Source organism: Erigeron canadensis, chromosome 3 (assembly GCF_010389155.1).
Source record: "Erigeron canadensis isolate Cc75 chromosome 3, C_canadensis_v1, whole genome shotgun sequence".
NCBI classification, from domain to species: Eukaryota; Viridiplantae; Streptophyta; class Magnoliopsida; order Asterales; family Asteraceae; genus Erigeron; species Erigeron canadensis.
This window is the reverse complement of record NC_057763.1, coordinates 21,419,731-21,440,912: the sequence shown is the minus strand read 5'-3', so window position 1 is coordinate 21,440,912 and position 21,182 is coordinate 21,419,731. Positions and strand designations below refer to the sequence as shown.

The following is a 21,182-nucleotide window of genomic DNA, read 5'->3' as shown; positions in this document are numbered from 1 at the left end:
TTTTTTTAAATGAGTTTTTATTATAAAAATTTATTAATAAAAATAATATGATACGATATTTTTTATTGTGTTTATTATAAAACTTTATTAAAAGGGGGAAATGTGTAGTTTTTTTATTTTATTATTAATTTTCTGATTTCTTAAATTTATATTTATAGAAATACATTTCAAAAAAAACAAAAAAAAAACTTTAAGTATGGTGCGAGTAGAGATTCAAAAGATTGTGTTAAAAGTATAATCTGAGATATATTTCAGGTACTATCTGTGTAACTTAATCCTATAATTATAAAGGGCTAAACAACTGCTTTGGGCCCCTAAGAATTTAAGACCTCAATCTTTTTTATAGTAGGCTAATGTTTGGACTTTGTAATAATTAAGTATCATATAGAATATGTTTACTAAAACTAATTAATATGTTAATTAATCAACTAGGCCTGTAAATTTAATCTTGTTTAAGGCCTTAAAAACTTTAACCAGGCAATTATGATATAACTAAGCTACCTCTCCCAAATAATGAAAGTTCTGTACATGAAATTATGCGTACATATGTATTAAATTAATCGAACGTAACCAAAGGGAAATGGATATAGAAAAAGTAGCAGGTCCCAGTGTTTTTTTGTTTTTATCTTCAATAATTCTTTCTCTAGACCAAACCAACACATACTCCACGTAATTTGGTCTCATTGTGAAATTGAAATCAGCGAAAATTAAACGGTGGGTCCAAAGTAAACTCTAGATCTTTGTATTCTGCATTCGTGGCCCATTGAATTTTCACAATTGGAATCCATATGAAGATGTATGGTTATAGCGTTTTCAGTGTGTCACTTGGACATAAGTTTCAAATGTGATAAGGTGGAACTGAGATAGCAAAACGGATTTGAAGTAACGTACGTCGCCTTAGCAGCCCTCTTAACAGTACAAGTCAACTAGTCAAGTGTATCTTTCTAGTCTCTCTAGTATAAAAGGTAAAGAAAATTGAAGGACTGAAGACAGATAAATTAAGATATCAAGTGTTATGGCAGCTTCCTCTTCCAACAATAAAAGCTTCATAGTGGAAATTGGTGAAGAATATCCATACCCTTCATATGTTATTGCCCCACATTTTGTTACTGTGAAGCTGAGTGGTAACGACAAATACGATGTGTGGAAAACACAGATGCTATGTCTCTTGAGGAGTCATGGTATGCTCGGTTTCATTGATGGAAAGATTGTAAGACCCTATGAGGATCGAAACTCTAGTAGGAGGAAATTCGTAAAAGACAGGAAGAAGGCATGGATGAGGTCCGATTCACTTGTTACCGGGTGGATACTTGGTTCACTCTCTGAAGAGGCAGCAACTGAAGTTATCAATTGTCTTAGTGCCAAACACAATAATTCAGATTTCACTGCAAGAGATGCATGGGATGAGTTACAACATAGATATGGTCCTTCAATACCAGGTACAATTAGAATTCAAAAATGGTGTCTCTTTTTTACAATTTCATGGCATCTTTTTCTTTTTTATTGCTTGCTGGTCTATGTTATAATTTGTTTAATGTTTAATAAAATCTAACCAAATAAGGTATAGATTATGCGTTATATGCGTTATAGACCAATAAAGACTCACTGGATGACTTATTTTTCTCTCCTGACTCTTACGAGTCGCGGTGTGAATTTTGAACGAGTCAAATGAGTCGCAAACTTATGATTGTTGTAGTTTGATAATATGATTATATAATATATATCATATTTATGATTACATTTTTTTGTATGTTTTTAATGTATTTTAATTTTGACCATTTTAGTACGAATTTGTAGATAAACCATAAGTTTATGACTAAAAAGTATCGAATGTATAATATTTTGGTAATGTATTATGAAAATCAACTTATATTTTGTTTATAAATACGTCATAGAAATATATATATATATATATATATATAATTATACAATGTAGAGGGTGTTTGTGTTTACATTTTGAAGTGATTATTTGATTATTACGTTTGTAAAACGCAGATAATCTACAAAACTGTTTGTATGAAAAAATGATTATTTCCTATTAAAATGCAGTTTTGAAGAAGCATATACGTACATGCTTATATAAAATTTGTTTTATAAAAGCAATATCAAACAACGCTGTAGTATAGAAAATGTTCTGATTTGTACGAGTAGAGCCACGAGTCAAAAAACAAGTTTTCAAGTTGAGTCAAAAGTTACGAGCCAACTAGTATGCTCATTTGCATCTCTGACTTTTTATTTTGTTTTTTATTTATTGATAGTTAATTCCTCCACTGAAATCACTATTGAAGAAGAAGAAGAATCAAAAACGAAAGAGACAGAAACACCGACAAACAAAGCAAATTCAATACCTGAAGATATAGAGAGAAAAGTCATATTAAAAGAATTGCACTTTTGGATTAAAGTTGGAATTTTGCGAGGTGTTCGTTACTTTCTTGACAGACATCAAATTAAACCGACGGAGAAAATAACCATTAATGGCAACACAGTACTCCATGTGGCAGTGGGTTTTTCAAAGGAGAATCATGAAATATTGAAGCATTTGTTGTCCTTATTACCGAAAGAGAACTCACTACTGGATTTGGTAAATTCAGATGGAAGCACCCTGCTTCATGTTGCTGCTATTTTTGGCAACACCGAAGCTGGTAAGATTCTATTGAAAGAAAATACGGATTTGTTATTAGCCCAGGACAAGGATGGTCACACGCCACTCGCATTATCCCTTACTAATATGCACACCGAGACATCTCGGTGTCTTATAGATCACATCAAAAATAACGAGATAAAGAAGAATTCTCTGTTTTCCGGCAGAAGTGGTGATGATCTTCTAGTTCTTGCAATTTCTTCTAAAAAGTTTCGTAAGTATAGTCTATCCACTTCAAAATCCAGAACCTTAAATAGTTAACCCATCTTGATTTATACGACTAACTTTCTCAAAATACGCACGTAGGCTTAGCAAAGGATTTGCTGACGCATTACAAAACTATACATAGTGAAGCTGTGCTGATGGCGTTAGCTCAAAACTTCCCATGTGAACTCAACTTTTGGGGAAGGATAAGAAGTTTGTTTATTGTTATCTTGATTCAATTCTTTTATGTTCCTTCACCTCTTCAATTTGTTCCTAAGAAGTTCATTAGTAATTAACCAACTTACGGCACATCCTTTTTCTATGTTGTAGACAGGAAGATGATCATTTATAGAGTAGTGGGTTTCGGTAACTTCAGATGTATCGGATTACGTGGTTGCTGTTGCTGTGAGGCAATACTGGAACTTTTCCTTCGTGGTACTCATCATGAAACTTTGTGGTACATTACCTAACCCCAGATGCATTGTTAAGAATTTTGTCATCTTGAAACAGGAATTATAATGATTCAGCTTTGTTTCGGGCTAACCCTTTCTTACATTGGTAAGACAAGACCCCAGTCAACAATTACTTTACAAACATTGTGTAACCGACAACAATAATACTCCTTTGATTGAAATGCTCATGATTTGGGGGGTCTATGTTGCAGTATGGCCATTCATTAAAAAGAGAGTTGGAGTTCTTAATGATGCTTCCGATTTGTTATTTGAAGTATGTCAAAAAATATATGAGACCACCAATCGTAGTAAGCGGTATTACTTAAATCCTGTTTTTGAAGCCACAAGACAAAATGCATTCGAGGTTGTTCAACAGATTGTGTCACATTTTCCGAATGCAATTAAGGGTACCAATGAAGATGGCCACGATTTTATCCAATATGCTGTAATCAATCGTTCCGATGCGGTTTACAACATGCTTTACCAAATGAGCGAAGATACCAACATTGATAAGAACATTTATAAAACAATCAATGACACTTATCATAATAACCTCTTGCATTTGGCAGCAAAATTGGCACCTTCCAACAAATTGAATCTTATATCTGGTGCAGCTTTGCAAATACAACGGGAACTCCAATGGTTTAAGGTAAGAATCTTTCTAATTATTCTATACTTTTTAAAATTTTATTAAGCAACAAAAGGTTAATATATTATAATCTAGTAGGAAGTAGAAGGATTCGTAAATCCCTTAATCAGGATTCAAAAGAACTCTTCTGGCAAAACACCTGAAATGGTATTTACTAAAGAACACAAAGACTTGGTGGTCGAGGGAGAAAAATGGATGAAGGCAACTGCAGAGTCGTACACAATTACAGCAGCCTTAATCACAACAATTGTGTTTGCAGCGGCTATTACAGTACCCGGAGGAAACAACCAGGAGACAGGCATACCCATTTTTACAAACAACGTCGCCTTCACAATATTTGCAATATCAGATGCCATATCATTATTTGCAGCCGTTACATCGTTGTTAATGTTTTTATCAATCCTCACCGCACGTTTTCCTCAACAAGACTTTCTCATCAAGTTGCCTAGAAGGTTGATAGTAGGCCTCTTAGCCTTGTTTATCTCGACAACAACCATGATTGTTGCTTTTGGAGCAACATTATACCTTGTGTTTGGGCAAGGGGACACGAGGATCCTTATTACGATATGTATATTCACATCCTTACCGATTACCATGTTTGTGAGGTTGCAGTTTCCTCTTATTGCAGACTTGGTGAGTTCCACATATGGTCCTAGTATGTTTATTAAAAAGCGATCATATAGTTATATTTTCTGAACCTTCTTCTATCTTTATATGTTTATAGTTCGTTCTCTAAGAACAAATGATTGGAGATAGAATTTGATTGCTTAATTAATATTGCAAGATTATTTATATATATATTGCTTTGTATAAGCAATGACTTTTAATGTCTTACATCTTTCCTCTGAAATAAAGGATTCACTTGTATACATCCAAAGATCAAAATTATTCGGACCAAAGGACCATGATCTCTAGAAGATCAATACTTCCAGGATACAAGGTTCTAATCAAAATTGGACACAAATGATATTCCCCTTAATTATCTAATCATTTGAGACACATGTTATGCATGCCACATGATTTTTGGAGAGGTTCCCTTAGTCTTACCATTTTTCAAAACCGTCTGAAATCTTTTTTTTTTTTTTTAATGTAGAAATTTGATTGAATTTCTAAATTAAATTTGGATAATGAGAATTTATTTGGGAAGATTTCTACTTTCTTTCACTAAATGATAGATAAAGGCATTTGGTAGTGACTCATGAACAGAGCCAGATCTGTAATCGAGTATGATATTGCATTTAAAAATTTTACCCCAGATCTTTGTCAAGCTGGAGCTTTTTTACCAACGGACTCATATCACTTAGAAATTCAGAAACAGGGTAAGCAAGAGAAACCGTGGGTTCTAATTTCCTAATCATGTTCTCAAAGATATCAACAAGAACAAAGAAAGGGATTTGGTTTTCCAAAAGGAGCAATTTGTGCTTAACACAAAGGAACAACAAGTTATTGTCAAAAAATGATGTGCTCGGTTATTTGTTATACTTTGATCTGTAAATGAGTTCAAGTATGAAACAACCGTCAATAACCATCATTTTTGCAAATTCATGGTCATCATAGGTTTCCATTTTGCCTGCATAACATGCCTTGATTTGGTCTAACTTAGGAAGCAACATGTTGAGACATGCTTTCATTGCTTGCTCTCGTGAAGATGTTACACGACTAAACAAATCACTCAGATAACTCAATTTTTGCTTTTCAGCTTTTTTCAGAATTTCCATATCTTGTGTGAAAGGCCCAATTTATACGACACGAGGTGTATATGAACTTTTGTTGACATTCCGAAGAGTTTGTGGAACCCTGTATATAGAAGGTGAAAACACATCATGTTTCCTTCCTTTTCCATATTCTACAATAAAGAATTTCAATGGTAATATGCCCATTCATATTACCAAAAAAAGGTTTTGACTTTAAATTCGTTCATCCATACCTTCATCGATGACGCATATATAACTTGCTAAGTTGCTATTTACTATTATTTTAAGACTTGACAGTTTCATGATAATTTTGCAAAAGTCAGAGAGTTGTTTGGACAGACCAAAAATAAACGGTAGAAAAAACTGATGCTTGGTAAAAGCTTTATAGACAGAATGAAAATACAGAACATTACTTTTACACTAAGGCAGGTGATGGTGGTGGCCGTGGTAGACAGGTGGTCGTGGACCATATATATACAGAAAATATAGAATTCAATAATATCGATTTTTGACACACTGTCTATATATTACAAGGAAAATATGCATGTATATATTGCATATATATGTCAAATTCATGAGTATCTTGCACATATATATAGAATTCAATAATATCGATTTTTGACAATATTGTTACAAAAATTTTAATTACAAGTTGTATGTTGTAATCAATTTTTACAGATTTCTTTGAGGATTCTGCACGCGCGCGGTAGGAAAAAGCTAGACGATTGAAGATGGCAACGATGACAGATGATGACAGATCCGGATGGGAATATGGCAGGGAGGTTCTCGAGTCTATCGGAATATTAATAGAAGGCGAGTCTTCAAGAAAGAATCATTCCAAGCAATCTGATGTAACGATTTTTATGGTACCAGAAACACTCCGAAATCTCAACCCAGGTGCTTATACACCCCGGATTACATCGATCGGACCTCTTCACAAAGAAGACAAACGTCTAAAAGCAATGGAGGAACTCAAAGTGACTTATATGTATCGACTCTTTTGCGAAACAGTAAAATCCACAAATAAGGATATGGAGCAAACAAAACGTACGTGTGTTAAAGAGGTGTTTCGGAATATAGAACACGCAAGAGATTGCTATGCGCCAAGTTTCACAAAAATAAACAATTTTAAGCTGGCGGAAATGATGGTAATTGATGGTTGTTTCATACTTGAACTACTCTACAGGTCTGAGCATGGAATTATGGTGGGTGATCCAATTTTTGACAACATTTTGGTGAAACGCGACGTTAAATATGATTTGCTTTTACTAGAGAATCAGATACCATTTTTCATTCTTGAAAGACTATTTCAAGTCACTGTGAAACATATCTTGGAGGTTAATTCATTATCTTTTTTACCTGATCATTCGTTAACTGATCTTATCTTTTGTTTTTTCGACGATATGAATATTTTAAACAGTGAACTTACCTTAGAGAATAGGACAGTCAAGCATTGTCATATCCTCGGGTTTCTTCAAAGCTGCTACAGGCCTAGAGCTACAAAACTTGGTCAAGTCCCGACGAATATCATATATTCTGCCACCGAAATTGCTGGAGCTGGTGTCACATTCAAGCCACAAAGAAATGACGGCTCTCAGCTTGCAGTGAAATTTAAACAGTCACCTCTTGTTCCTTGTTTTGGTAAATTATTCATTAGAGAAGCAAGTTTCGAAATTCCAGTATTGTGTATCAAAGATTCGACTCCATCCTTCCTGCGGAACCTTATAGCCTACACGCAGTGTTATCCATTAAGTCGTCACTATGTTACATCATTTGCCTTTCTAATGGACAAGCTAATTGATACCAAAGATGATGTTTCATTGCTAGTGAAGGCAAATGTTCTCAAACACAACTTGGGAGCGCGTGAAGACATCACAAATCTCTTCAATAATATTTGCAACGCTGTTGTCCTGCGCGATTTTTACTACGCTGATGAATGGAAAAAGTTAGATGCCTACTGCAAGCGTTTTTGGCCAAGAATATTAATTTCATTGAGCCATCTTTACAAAAGTACTACTTGGAAAACGCTGACAGTTATTGCTGCTATGGCAATCTTCGCACTAACGTTACTGCAGACCATTAATGATGTTCGAAATCCTTGAAATGCACCCAAGATAGACGGATGTAATTGTGCTTGATTTGGTTGGATTTTGCTTAATTTATTATGATCAAAATGTTGGTCAGTGATTGATGTTTCATTTTTTTATGTTCAATAAGAGAGTATATATATAAAGGAATACTCTTATGTCTAGTGTAATTGTAAGGCTTTTGTTGGTTCCCATATTGTAATAATCATTCATTTCTTGTCATAAGACAAGAAATACTCTTATGTCTAGTGTAACTGTCACCTCTTTGCATCTGCTGTTAATCATATTTGAAATTTGTTCACTAGACCCCAAATTGTTTATAGGTACTTTTGAACTTATTACCTTGTGAACATCCTCTTTGGTGTCTAACATCCTCGATCTCCATAGCGAACGCTTATGCAATCAGGTTTCTCATAACGGATACCGTGTAGTCTTCAATCTGCAGCAGAGGCAATTTGAAAGTACGCTTACGGCATGACCGTGAACATTTCATTGCTATTTCCATCTACCATAACAGGAACATACTTAATACATCACGGTCCATTGGTTACTTCATCTTTGGATTGACCTTGTCTTGAACTTTAACCCAGTTACCCGCTTGAGGACGAAACCACCAATATTTTTGTTTCAGTTAATATTTAACACCATGTTTTTTTTCATAATCTTTCATACCAATCTGAAAAGTTATAAACCTTTTGCTAAAGTATGCGTGTGCTCATCTTAACGTTTTCCATATTTCTGCATTCACTGAAATTTCAGACTGGAGCATCTTTTTTGTTCTTTTCTTTCTATGTTTTCTTAACCATATAAAATCACTTTGAAATAGATATGTGTTTTCTGGATGGCAGGGGAGTATATACAACAACCAAGATGATGCAAATAAAACTAATTGACAGAATGGATGACATATACAAGATGATGTAAGCACAAGGACGACATCAATGATCATTGTCATGATGCTTCCACCAAAATGGCACCATTACGTCCGAGACCAACCCATGTGAAGACAATAAATAAACCTACAAAGTTCAGTGCCATGTGCAGAGTCAAGCTTGTAGTTCCATAAAATGTCTGTTACAAAATACTAGCAGAATTCCCTTCCGCACCTCCATAAGGGCGTATGGTTCTCAAAATTTATAGGAATTTGGTGGAATATTAGAATTTAGAATCTGTTAACCTAACATGAAAAAGAAGAAAACTCACACTTCATTCCACCAAATTCCAATACATTCTAAAAACCAGACGGCACCTTAGTTTCTTGTTTTTAACCGAGAAACAACCATAAGCACGAACTTAGATTTCTTTAAATTAGTCTGGAACCATCCCTGTGTGGTTTGTATTGAATACCTTGTTATTAATTTCTATGATTCCAACAACGATCACCAGACACAACGCTAGCTAATCTCTTTTGACTCGAAAAAGACCTCAACCCTGGGCAATAGTTTCGATCTCCTCACCACAACACGGGCAAAGGTCACTATATGTAAACAGAATCTCATGTACAAGAATTCGATCTACCATAAATTTTAAGTTATTTGTTTCTAAAGATTGTAAAATATGGTCTAGTCAAGATCATTATGACATGATAATTAAACATGATGCAATGCACCTCGTTTAAATGAGACTTTATTTCTTTGTTTTGTTTACATGTGAACGTTCTCTGACATATTTTGTGGTTGATATATATATAAATTTACACATGATGCATTATTGAGGGGCCATGGGTATTCATATCATCCGTATATATTAGGTGAAATCTTTTAATACATAAGTTGATGCATCTTATCATTAGTAGTACTAAAGTGTATCTTTCTAGTTTTTCTAGTATAAATATGAATACAAGATTGAAGGATATCCATACCCTTCACATGCAAAGAAAATAGGTGTTATGGCAACTTCATATTCCAACAATAAGAGCTTCATAGTGGAAGTTGGTGAAGAATATCCATACCCTTCACATGTTATTGCTCCACATTTTGTTACTGTGAAGCTGAGTGGTAACGACAAGTACGATGTGTGGAAAACGCAATTGCTATGTCTCTTGAGGAGTCATGGTATGCTTGGTTTCATTGATGGAACGATTGTAAGACCCCATGATGATCAAAACTCGAGCAAGAGGAAATTCGTAAAAGACAGAAAGAAGGCATGGATGAGGTCCGATTCACTTGTTACCGGGTGGATACTTGGTTCACTCTCTGAAGAAGTAGCAATGGAAGTTGTCAATTCTCTTACTTCCAAACACAATAATAATACAGATTTCACTGCAAAAGATGCATGGGATGAGTTACAACATAGATATGCTCCTTCAATAACAGGTACAATTAGTTCAAAAAGGTTATGATTTTTTTTTTCCCCATATTATTTGATCTTTTTAATTTGACAAATAATATATTGCTTGGTGCATGTGAAGGAACCTTACTAAGCTTACTGAAAATGATAGCTTAAGTACTAAACATATTCTACTTAAAACCACCTTATAATTAAAGTCGATAATAAACCTTACTAAACTTACTGAAAATATTAACTGAAGTACTAGACATATTTTACTTAAAAGAATTTTTTGTCGGATGCTACAAATTTCAACCCATTAGGTGCAAATACGAACATTTGCTATAAAAGTTGTAAACCTACGAAAACCAGTGTCTTAGTTGGCGTGGCAAACATGAAGGTAAAGCCGGTGTCTAAGACAAATGTTCGTATTTGCCCATTAAGACAAATACGAACGTTTTAAGTTCGTAACAAATTTTTGTACGGTGTTAGACACCCATTTTCGTAGGTTTACAACTTTTATAACAAATGTTCGTATTTGCACCAAATGGGTCGAAATTTGTAGCATCCGTACAAAAAATTCTACTTAAAACGACACTTTGACTTGTTGAGCAGTCAAGATTATTTCAACATGGTGATCAGTGTTATATTTTGTTTAAGTTTTAACTTAACCATAACTTTGCTTTAGAATATAACCAAGTAGGTGTACATCATGCCTTATATGCATCTTTGAATTTTAATTTTATTTATTTATAGTGAATTCACCCACTGGAATCACGGCTGTTGATAAAGAAGAAGAAGAAGAAACAAACACGCAAGTAACAGAAGCACCAACAGACAAATCGAGTAAAAAACCTGAAGATGACGTATTAAAACTTTTGCTTTTTCTGGTTCGAATTGGAGCTTCGGGAGCTGTTCGTTACTTTATAGACAACGATAAGGTCAAACTGATGGAGAAAATAACCATTAATGGCGACACAGTGCTCCATGTAGCAGTGTGTTTTTCAACGGCGAATCATGAAATATTAAGGTATTTGTTGTCTAAAATACCGGAAGAGAAATCACTATCGGATTTGGTAAACTCAGATGGAAGCACCCTGCTTCATGTTGCTGCTATTGTTGGCAACACCGAAGCTGCTAAAATTTTGTTGGAGAAAAGCACAGATTTGTTATTGGTCGAGGACAAGGATGGTCACACACCACTAGCATTATCTCTTTCTAATATTCACCCCAACACATCTCGGTGTCTTATAGATGAAATCAAAAATGATAATAACAAGAAGAATCAGCTGTTTTCCGGCAAAACTGGGGATGATCTTCTAGTTCTTGCCATCTCTTCTAAAAAATTTGGTAAGCGTAGTCTATATATTGACTTCAAATTATAGAATTTAACCCCACTTGATTCATATGTATAACACCCCAAACTAGGGCTTGGAATATTACGGAAATTAAATAGCACATGATGGAATTATCGTAAGCAACTAAATGAAAATAAATGAATTCGGTAAATTCAACAAGTTTAAGACAAGAACAATACAAAATGCATAAGGAGCAAGTAGCCATCAACAGTTTACAAAACAATCTAAAAGATGGCGAACGATCCTCAGCATAATGCAAAAGATGGGCATGTAAATCCTTGATCCATGAAAGTCTAAGCTCGGGTCCAACAATCCATGACATCATGCATCTTGTCTTGGGTTCACCTAGTTACCTGAAAAGTGTACTAAACTGTTAGGTCCAGATTTACTGGACTCGCTCCAGATGTGACTACTGTAGCCGTCTGAAGATTTATCCAGAAATTATGTGAAGACCAGTGAACAACTTACTTGTACAGGAATCTGGATTCCACCAGATTTATTCACTGGACTTCACTCCAGTCAAAATCTTTCCACTGAAGAACATTCTCACTGAAGTCTGAAAAAAAAAGTCTGACAAATAGCGGAGCTCACCGGCAGACTTACCAGATCTCCTGACTGGAGTCCTTGACAGTGTTCTAGACCTTACAAGTCTGAACACTGATTACGAGGAATTGACTTTATGCCTTTACACGGACAATCCATTTGTCCTTTGTTAGAAGCCTTACACGTATGTAAAGGTGGTTGGTTAATTAGAAGACAAGTCAGTATCAAGTGACTTTATTCTTGTAATTTAATCAATGCATTTAAGGAATTAAAGTAATTTCCTTAAATGCATGTAACCATATTTGTACGACAAAAAGAATATTATATTTATTCTTTTTGCCTATAAATACCAAGTCACTTCCCTCGTCCAAATCACACTTTTGCAATTTGGTGCTTTTGCTCAAATACTCTCGATCTAAACAGTTATACTTCACAACTTTAAGTATTTCGATCAAGGAGTTTATTTAGCAGTATTAGATCACTTGTAATTCATAGGTTGTTTAGATACTTTGTAATATCTTGTTCCGCAACAATCTTGTATTTTATTTAACATCAATAAATAAAATATACTTGAAAAATTACATTGCGTCTCACCATTCACTTTACTTGCTTATCTTTATATTGCTTAAGTGCGTATTACTTTATATATATATTCTTGCATTTATATTTATTGTAATACTAGTCCAATCTAGTACTTACTTGACTTGTCGCATTCATACTAGTCCTATTTAGTGCTTAGTTGACTTGTTGTATTTTACACTTGTGGGTTAAACTATTAAGTGAGGGACTTCACAATTTGTATCAGAGCAGAAGGCTAATATACTTGCCTAGATCTGTATTTTCTTGATGGCCAACCCAGAGAATACACAAGGAAAACCCTTTAAATAATCCCCCACCACCACCTCCTATTCCTGCTTCTCCACACATGCATGTGCACTACTCAAACACTCCTGTTCCCAAATTCAGTGAGAATGGTGATGAATTTGGCATGTGGAAAGCTAGGATGATATTACATATTACTGGAATTGAGAGGAACATGATAAAAATTTTAAATGAAGGACCTTATATTCATAGAAGTCCTCTCAATCCACTTCTTGATCCTTTTGGAGCAAGATCTGGAAGGGAAAAGAGAGAGGAACACTGGTCTAAAGAGGATAAAAGACTTGTTAATATAGATACTATTTTAAAAAATATGATCCTCGGGGCTGTTCCTGAATCTCTTATTCCCACACTAGTTCTCTATCCCAGTGCTAAAAGCATGTGGGATGAACTAGTAAACCAATATGAAGGTGGTGATGACACTATTGTTACCAGGAAAGTGTCTTTGAATAAGAAGTACGAGTCATTTTTTGCTCTGCCCAATGAATCATTAACTGGTACTTACACTAGATTTATGAGTATCATAAACCAGTTGAGAGGGCTTGGAGTAGAAAAAGACAAGGACATACTTCTTGAAAAATTTTGTGATATTCTTCCATCTAAATGGTCTCACATGATCGTGGTCTTGAGACAAGGTAAAACCTTGCATTCCCATACTTTGTCAACATTGTATGGAGCCTTCAGATTCACTGAATAGAATCAAGCCCAGAGAATTAAGGCAGAAAAACATGCTATTAATCATTCTTCCACTAGTTCCCCTGTGGTTAGTCATAATGAACCACCCTGTGCGGCATTAATGTCTTCTGAGAATGTATTTTCTATGAAGAAGATGATGTCTGAATTAATGGATTCTGGAGCCATGAGTAATATCTCTTCAGATTATGATGAAACTGATAGCGATGATCTGATGGCAATGATTGCTAAAACGCTTAACCGTTTTAAAGCAAGAGCCAACAGACCCACTAGACAACATGCACCCAGTTCTTCCATTGACAAGACCAATCTGACATGCTTTAAGTGTGGAAGAAAAGGTCATTTCATGAAAGAGTGCAAGTCCAATCAGTTTGTTCCTCAATCTGGTCCATCAACTTCTTATAAGAAACCTGATGATAGCTACAGATCCAAGTACAAAAAGCTTATGGCTCAGATTGCTCTCATGTCTACAGAAAAAGATAATAATCAATGCATGGTTGCTGAAGAAGAATGGGTTCCCTCTGATGACTCATCAATTAATGATGAAGAGGAAAGAGATTGTTGTTATATGGCTCTGGCTGATCAAGAGCATCTGGTGAAGGAAGATGTCACATCTGGAAGATGGGTGGACATTTTTATCAAAAAGGTAATTGATTATGACAAGGAAACTGATCCTGAATTAAAATTGGACATTGTTGAAGCTCTAAACTCTGATTTAATTTTTGTGGAAACTGTTCGATCAAAAATGTCAAATAATTTTGAAACAGATTTTTCTGAAATGACAAATTTACAATCAAAGTTAAAAGAACTTCAAGACATTGAATTGGCTTTTAAAGCACAAGTTTTGGTCACTGAACAACTTGTCCAAGAAAAGGAAGAGCTTGAAAATGCTTTATCTAAAGAAAAACAAGTCATTCAGTCATGGCTTGAGACCAGGAAACCATATGATGCTGCACGAAACCAGTACCCCTCCCAAAAACGTGCATATCTGGGGGGTGATGTAAATGCAGCAGCATTAATACCTGTTGTTGACCGATTGCCAGAAGTGTTAAAACCTAGCACTATTTATGATGAACCAACAACTCCCAAGACTTGTATTATTCCACCAGTTCAATTGACCGAGATCAAGACTGGAGCACACCAGATGAATGCTCCAGTCAAAAAGGTTAAGACGAATAAACCTTTGTCTCAATCATCTTCTAAAGAACCCAGGTTCAGAAAAAGAAGAATGTTATCTCCCCACCTAAGCCAAAAGTCCAGTCATCTGGAAAGGCCAAAGTGTCATCTGAAGAGACTATTTTGTTAAGGTTGGAGAGCCAGTTTCAACTACTGGCTCGTTAGGTTCAAATTTGTAATGCAAGATTAAACAATTTTGAGGGTACTACATCTGGCTCTAAACAAAATATCAAACCTTTTTCCAAGAAATAAAAATCGAGCACACCTGTTAAAAAGAACAAGAAAAAAGTTTCAAAACTGTCAAACCCAGTGGTCTTTTCATCTAAGACTACTGTTGAAGAAAGTGAACTCAACCAGATACCCCCAAGGATCCATTTGGCAGGATCCAGAGAACCCATCAGTCGATGGGTTCCCAAAACTAACTAATCAATCTGGTGGATGTGCAGGGCGATCAAAAGAAATATATTTGGTATCTTGACAGCGCTGCTAGCAGGACACTCTATTACTTTTGGGAATGATGGTTCAGGAAAGACTGAGGGATATGGTGTCCTGAATAATGGTCAAGTCAAATTCAGACGGGTGGCTTATGTAAATGGTTTGAAATATAACCTAATAAGCGTGAGCCAACTGTGTGATGATGGTTACCAGGTGTTGTTTAACATCTCCCAGGGCATTGTATTTAATAAGGAATGGAAGGTAGTATTGATTGCTCCCATAAGAGGGAATGTGTATGTAATGGATATGGAAAGCTCTCCTTCAAAGCAGTGTTTCTATACCAAGGCTGATGAGACAAAAACTGGTTATGACATAAAAGGTTATCCCATTTAAACTTCAAAAATATTAATAAGTTGTCCAGAAAACAACTTGCAGATGGGATACCTTCAGTTTCTTTCAAAAAGGAAAGGCCATGTCCAGGATGTGAGATGGGTAAGCAGAAACGCACCAGTTTCAAGACAGCAGAATTTTAGCATATTTGGATGGTCAGAACTTAGAGAGATTGGCCTTTACTACCGAGGTAAAGATGTTTCCCAGGATGTCAAGTATTTTATGAAGAGGATTGGCAAGGAATGGATGAGGAAGGAACTGATGGAGATGGAGCTGGGCTTAAAGACTACACAAACAACATCATCATCTCCAGGTTCAATGAGGAAGGTCACAGAAGAGCCATCTGGGCATGCTGAAAAGGGAAGGGCCTGAATCTGATATTGTACTTGTATTTATTTTTTTTATGTTGATAAAATTATAACTTTCCACCAGTTGATGTCTGTAAATATAAGTTGCAATTCTTATTTTTCACAAGTACTTATCCAGATTAAGTCTAGAAATTAAATTGTATAAACTGGGAACACTGATGATCTATAAAGTGACTCTCCAGTAATTCAAATTAGACTTAGTCAAAATTTCAAGGATTTTTCAAGCACAAACTTGTATAGACAAAAGCTTGAAAATCCTTGCATAATTTCTAAACAAATAGGGGAATTTGTTAGGTCCAGATTTACTGGACTCGCTCCATATATGACTACTGGAGCCCTCTGGAGTATCTGGACTCGCTCCAGATACTCCAGTCAGGCAGACTTACCAGATCTCCTGATTGGAGTCCTTGACAGTGTTCTAAACCTTACAAGTCTGAACACTGATTACGAGGAATTGACTTTATGACTTTATGCGTTACACGCATGTAAAGGTGGTTGGTTAATTAGAAGACAAGTCACTATCAAGTGACTTTATTCTTGTACCTTAATCAATGCATTTAAGGAATTAAAGTAATTTCCTTAAATGCATGTAACCATATTTGTACGGCAAAAAGAATATTATATTTATTCTTTTTGCCTATAAATACCAAGTCACTTCCCTCGTCCAAATCACACTTTTCTAATTTGGTGCTTTTGCTCAAATACTCTCGATTTAAACAGTTATACTTCACAACTTTAAGTATTTCGATCAAGGAGTTTATTTAGCAATATTAGATCACTTGTAATTCATAGGTTGTTTAGATACTTACTTTGTAATATCTTGTTCCGCAACAACCTTGTATTTTATTTAACATCAATAAATAAAATACACTTGAAAAATTACATTGTGTCTCACCATTCACTTTACTTGCTTATCTTTATATTGCCTAAGTACGTATTATCTTATATATATATATATTCTTGCATTTATATTTATTGTAATACTAGTCCAATCTAGTGCTTACTTGACTTGTTGTATTCTACACTTGTGGTTTAAACCATTAAGTGAGGGACTTCACATAAACAAGTCAGCACGAGGTTGGTGAGTTCGTAGAAATGGTTCACAAGGAACCATTGTTGATAGTCACAATGTCAAATCACAATATGGGCATATGGCGTAAATAGTTACGTGTAATAAATGCATGAGCATAAGTGGTGTAAATGTCCAAGTTATGTATCGTATGTATGCATATGCCATGATGAATGTCAAATATAGGCCGACCATATCACAATGTCAATTCACAATAAGAATATATGTATAGTTGCGTGTAAAGCGCGTACATATGTATAGTTGTGTGTAAAGCGCGTACATATGGATAAGTTGTGTGTAAAGTGCGTATATATGTATAAGATGCGTGTAAAGCGCGTATATGATGTAAACAATGGGTATAGGTCCAATCCAAACACAATCCAATATCCATCCATTCCACAACACAAGACATACCTACACTTTAGAGGATTTTACTTTCATCAAGTTCTAGATGCTTATATATAGGGTCACCCGCAGCCTTCCCACCACATCTAAAACCCTTTGAGAAGTATAACCGACTTCCATGTAGGCATAACTAACCTAAACAATCAAAATATCACAAATATGCGCAAAACCAACCAAGTAATGGATAAACCGTCAATTAAATCAATCAGACAATCACACGACTAACAAGTAGTTGTACACTTTCCAGCCCGAATCTCAAGCGAGTAGGGAGCTACGGAACTCACCTTGGTTCCCAAGAAACAACAACGAGTTAGCAAAGAGTTATAAATGCTCAACAATCTCTATGTGTCCACAACCTATCAATGTATATCATAATATCATCAAAGTCAACTCTATAACCCTAAACAAGTTGGTTTAGTAAGTTTAAATCGAGTCACAAACCCACAAAAGTATCGACAACTATCCCGAGTGCGACCAAGACACTTTGACTCAAAATATTTAGAGGAGGACAAAGATTCAGCTTAAAAGGATTATACCACAAGAAAATAGACTCTCACACGATTCCAACGATAGCTCATTTGTAAAATTGGAGTTACGGTTTAAAAGTTACGATTGATAAACGAAAAGTAAGTTTACTTGTACAGGGAAGATATGCGGTGCATCCTAGAGGAGATGCGATGCGGCGCATCCTAGAGGAGATGCGGCGCATCTTTTCAGAAAACCAAAATATGCGGCGCACCCCCTAAAAAACTGCAGCGCATAATTTGTTCAGAAGATGGTCAAGATTTATGCGGCGCATGGCTCAAAAGATACGGCGCATATTGCCCAGGTTCAGTTCAAACACGACCCAAACACCCTCCAAACACCATTTTTGACTTCCAGAGTGATTTGTGATGATCCAAAACTCAATTTTAAGCCTTGTTAGTCATAATTAAACATAAACAAACATAACCCATCCCCTAATCCTGTCCCAAAACATCAAATCCATCATCAAATCCTTACAAATCAACCCAAAACCCTAATGAACCCTAATTCACTCAAATCCGTTTTTGACTCAATTTGTGACCCAAAAACACTTGAATACAACTAGAAACATGTTTGTAAGTATGAAATGATGATTAGAGGATGAGTTTCTCTTACCAAATCTTCCACCAAGAGCTTGAACCCGAAATTGACCTGGAAATGAAGAACTCTGGCACCCAAAAACAAAATTTTTGATATAATGGATTGATGATGATGAAGATAATGATTCTTGCACTAATTTGACCCAAATAACATTAAATCATGTTAAGAATTTAAAGAGAAGGTGAGTGTGTGTGTTCTTGCATTGAATGAGAGAGAAAAGGAAAGGTAGAATTGGGTGAATGGATGAAAGAATGGATGGATGAGTGGATAGGGTTGGGTATGGGTTTGGGTATTGGGTCATGGATTATTTCCATGGGTTGACCCATCACACTAACTAGTAACATTAAGCATTTGTTAAACACTGAGTCACATAACAAGTTGGTTAATCGACCCGTTCAACACGTTATCTAGGCAATTAGTCACAAAATGAGCTCAATTTCATCATTAGATAAAAATGTTAGTCAAACTACACACAAAGTCAAACGGGTCAAAATGGCGGATGTTACAATATGACTAACTTTCTCAATATATGCATGTATGTAGGCTTAGCAAAGGATTTGTTGACGCATTACGAAACTATACATAGTGAAGCTGTGCTGATGGCGATAGCTCAATACTTCCCATGTGAACTCAAATTTTGGGGAGGGATACGAGGTTTGTTAATTGTTATATTGTTTGATTCTTTTATGTTTCTTGCCCTTTTCAATCTATTGCTAAGGGATTCCGTGTAACCAACTTTATGCACACCCATTTTCTATGTTGTAGAAAGGAGGGATATCATTTACAAAGTACAGCATTTTGGTAACTTCAGATGTACTCGGTTATGTGGTTGCTGTTGCTACGAGAGAATACTGTATTTTTTCCTTAGCGGTACTCACTATGTAACCCATAACATACTTGCAAAGTTTAACATAGTACCGCTTGTACATTTCATAACCCCATATCCATTTTTAAGAATCTTGTCATCTTGAAGCAGGAATTAGTAAGATTCAGTTCTGTTTCGGGCTAATCTTTTCTTACATTGGTAAGAGCCTAATCAACAATTACTTACAACCATTATGTAACTGATAATATAATACTCCTTTGATTGAAATGCTCATGAATTGGATCTTTGTTGCAGTATGGCCATTCATCAAAAGGAGAGTTGGAGTTCTTAATGATGCCTCTGATTTGTTACGTAAAGTATGTCAAAAAATACCCCCCGATTGTAGTGATCACTATTACTTAAATCCTATTTTTGAAGCCACAAGACAAAATGCATTCGAGGTTGTTGAACAGATTGTGTCACATTTTCCGAATGCAATTAAGGGTACCAATGAAGATGACCACGACTTTATCCAATATGCTGTAATCAATCGTTCTGAAGCAGTTTACAACATGCTTTTTCAAATGAGCGCAGATACAAACATTGATAAGAAACATTATAAAACAATCAAGGACAATTCAGATAATAATCTCTTACATCTGGCAGCAAATTTGGCACCTTCCAACAAACTGAATCTTATATCAGGTGCAGCTTTGCAAATACAACGGGAACTCCAATGGTTTAAGGTATCTATCTCTGATGACTCAAATGTTTAACTTTTATTAAGCATCCAAACCTGTTAATTAATCTATTTTAATCTAGTAGGAAGTAGAAGAATTCGTAAATCCCATAATCAGGATTCAAAAGAACTCTTCCGGTAAAACACCTCAAAAGGTATTCACTGAAGCACACAGGGACTTGGTGATCGAAGGAGAAAAATGGATGAAGGAAACTGCACAGTCGTACACAATCACAGCTGCGTTAATCACCACAATTGTGTTTGCAGCGGCTATTACAGTACCCGGAGGAGACAACCAGGATATAGGGATACCAATTTTTAGAAACAACAACGCCTTCACAGTGTTTGCAGTATCGGATGCCATATCATTATTCGCAGCTGTCACATCGTTATTGATGTTTTTATCAATCCTCACCGCACGTTTTCCTCAAGAAGACTTTCTCATCAAGTTGCCTAAAAGGTTGATAATAGGCCTCTTAGCCTTGTTTATCTCGACAACAACCATGATTGTTGCTTTTGGAGCAACATTATACCTTGTGTTTGGGCAAGGGGACTCGAGGATCCTTATTATAATATGTGTATTGACATCGTTTCCAATTACCTTGTTTGTGAGGTTGCAGTTTCCTCTTATTGCAGACTTGGTGAGTGCCACATATGGTCCTAGTATCTTTGTTAAATATTCATCATTTAGTTATTTCTTTTGAATCTTCTTTTAGCTGTAAACTTCATTCCTTAAGGACAAATAATTAGAGATTAGTTGATTGCTTAATGTTGTTAAATTATTTTTATATATATTGTTCTGTATAATTCTCATCAAGCAATGACTTTTTTTATATTTTACACCTTTCCTCCAAAATAAAGTCTTCACTAATACCCTTGAAATAATCCAAAATTATTCGGACCAATGGATGATAATTTCTTAAGGATACTTTCATCCTGCTACAAGGTTCTAATCACATAAGGACACATGATAGTCTCCTTAATTACCTAATTACATGAGATACATGTACGTTATACATCCGACATGATTTCTACTTTTAAATAATGATAATTTAATTGGGATTATTTTTCTACTTTCTTTTGCTGAATGATAGTCAAGAGGTATTTAACACCTGAATCTGAATCCACTTGTTCTGTGAATTTGTCATATTCATGCGCGTAAATGTGGTCTACTGGTCTACACTATCCAATATATGGAATGT

At 35.3% G+C, this 21,182-nt stretch overlaps 3 protein-coding genes across 4 annotated transcripts; all 3 read left to right on the top strand.

Annotated features, from left to right (window-relative positions):
* Positions 1-707: 707 nt before the first annotated feature.
* On the top strand, positions 708-4,742 carry LOC122593929. Of its 2 annotated transcripts, XM_043766392.1 has the most exons (8): positions 709-1,439; positions 2,259-2,642; positions 2,760-2,855; positions 2,948-3,058; positions 3,176-3,280; positions 3,356-3,403; positions 3,510-3,946; positions 4,025-4,742. In XM_043766392.1, the coding sequence occupies exons 1-8, from the start codon at positions 1,016-1,018 to the stop codon at positions 4,640-4,642; spliced, it is 2,223 nt and encodes a 740-aa protein (XP_043622327.1). In that variant the 5' UTR covers positions 709-1,015; the 3' UTR covers positions 4,643-4,742. The 2 variants fall into 2 exon arrangements, with proteins under 2 accessions (XP_043622326.1, XP_043622327.1); XM_043766391.1 differs by having other exon boundaries at positions 708-1,439; positions 2,259-2,855.
* A 1,638-nt stretch (positions 4,743-6,380) lies between these two features.
* On the top strand, positions 6,381-7,742 carry LOC122591674 (UPF0481 protein At3g47200-like). The gene has a single exon (XM_043763926.1). It carries the CDS (start codon positions 6,381-6,383, stop codon positions 7,740-7,742), a length of 1,362 nt encoding a protein of 453 aa, XP_043619861.1.
* A 1,863-nt stretch (positions 7,743-9,605) lies between these two features.
* Positions 9,606-20,724, top strand: LOC122591673 (ankyrin repeat-containing protein ITN1-like). Its single transcript, XM_043763925.1, has 5 exons — positions 9,606-10,042; positions 10,752-11,345; positions 18,980-19,090; positions 19,557-19,987; positions 20,067-20,724. Exons 1-5 carry the CDS (start codon positions 9,616-9,618, stop codon positions 20,682-20,684), a joined length of 2,181 nt encoding a protein of 726 aa, XP_043619860.1. The 5' UTR covers positions 9,606-9,615; the 3' UTR covers positions 20,685-20,724.
* The last annotated feature ends 458 nt before the right edge of the window (positions 20,725-21,182 follow it).

What these genes read in the sequence shown, in the direction of transcription:
- LOC122593929 (XM_043766391.1), top strand. Translation starts at nt 1,016, where the DNA reads ATGGCAGCTTCCTCTTCCAACAATAAAAGCTTCATAGTGGAAATTGGT. An exon ending in AATTTCTTCTAAAAAGTTTC is followed by an intron (nt 2,856 to 2,947) that starts GTAAGTATAGTC and finishes ATACGCACGTAG; the next exon opens with GCTTAGCAAAGGATTTGCTG. An exon ending in ACTGGAACTTTTCCTTCGTG is followed by an intron (nt 3,281 to 3,355) that starts GTACTCATCATG and finishes ATCTTGAAACAG; the next exon opens with GAATTATAATGATTCAGCTT.
- LOC122591674 (XM_043763926.1), top strand. Translation starts at nt 6,381, where the DNA reads ATGACAGATGATGACAGATCCGGATGGGAATATGGCAGGGAGGTTCTC.
- LOC122591673 (XM_043763925.1), top strand. Translation starts at nt 9,616, where the DNA reads ATGGCAACTTCATATTCCAACAATAAGAGCTTCATAGTGGAAGTTGGT. An exon ending in CATCTCTTCTAAAAAATTTG is followed by an intron (nt 11,346 to 18,979) that starts GTAAGCGTAGTC and finishes GCATGTATGTAG; the next exon opens with GCTTAGCAAAGGATTTGTTG. An exon ending in GGGAACTCCAATGGTTTAAG is followed by an intron (nt 19,988 to 20,066) that starts GTATCTATCTCT and finishes TTAATCTAGTAG; the next exon opens with GAAGTAGAAGAATTCGTAAA.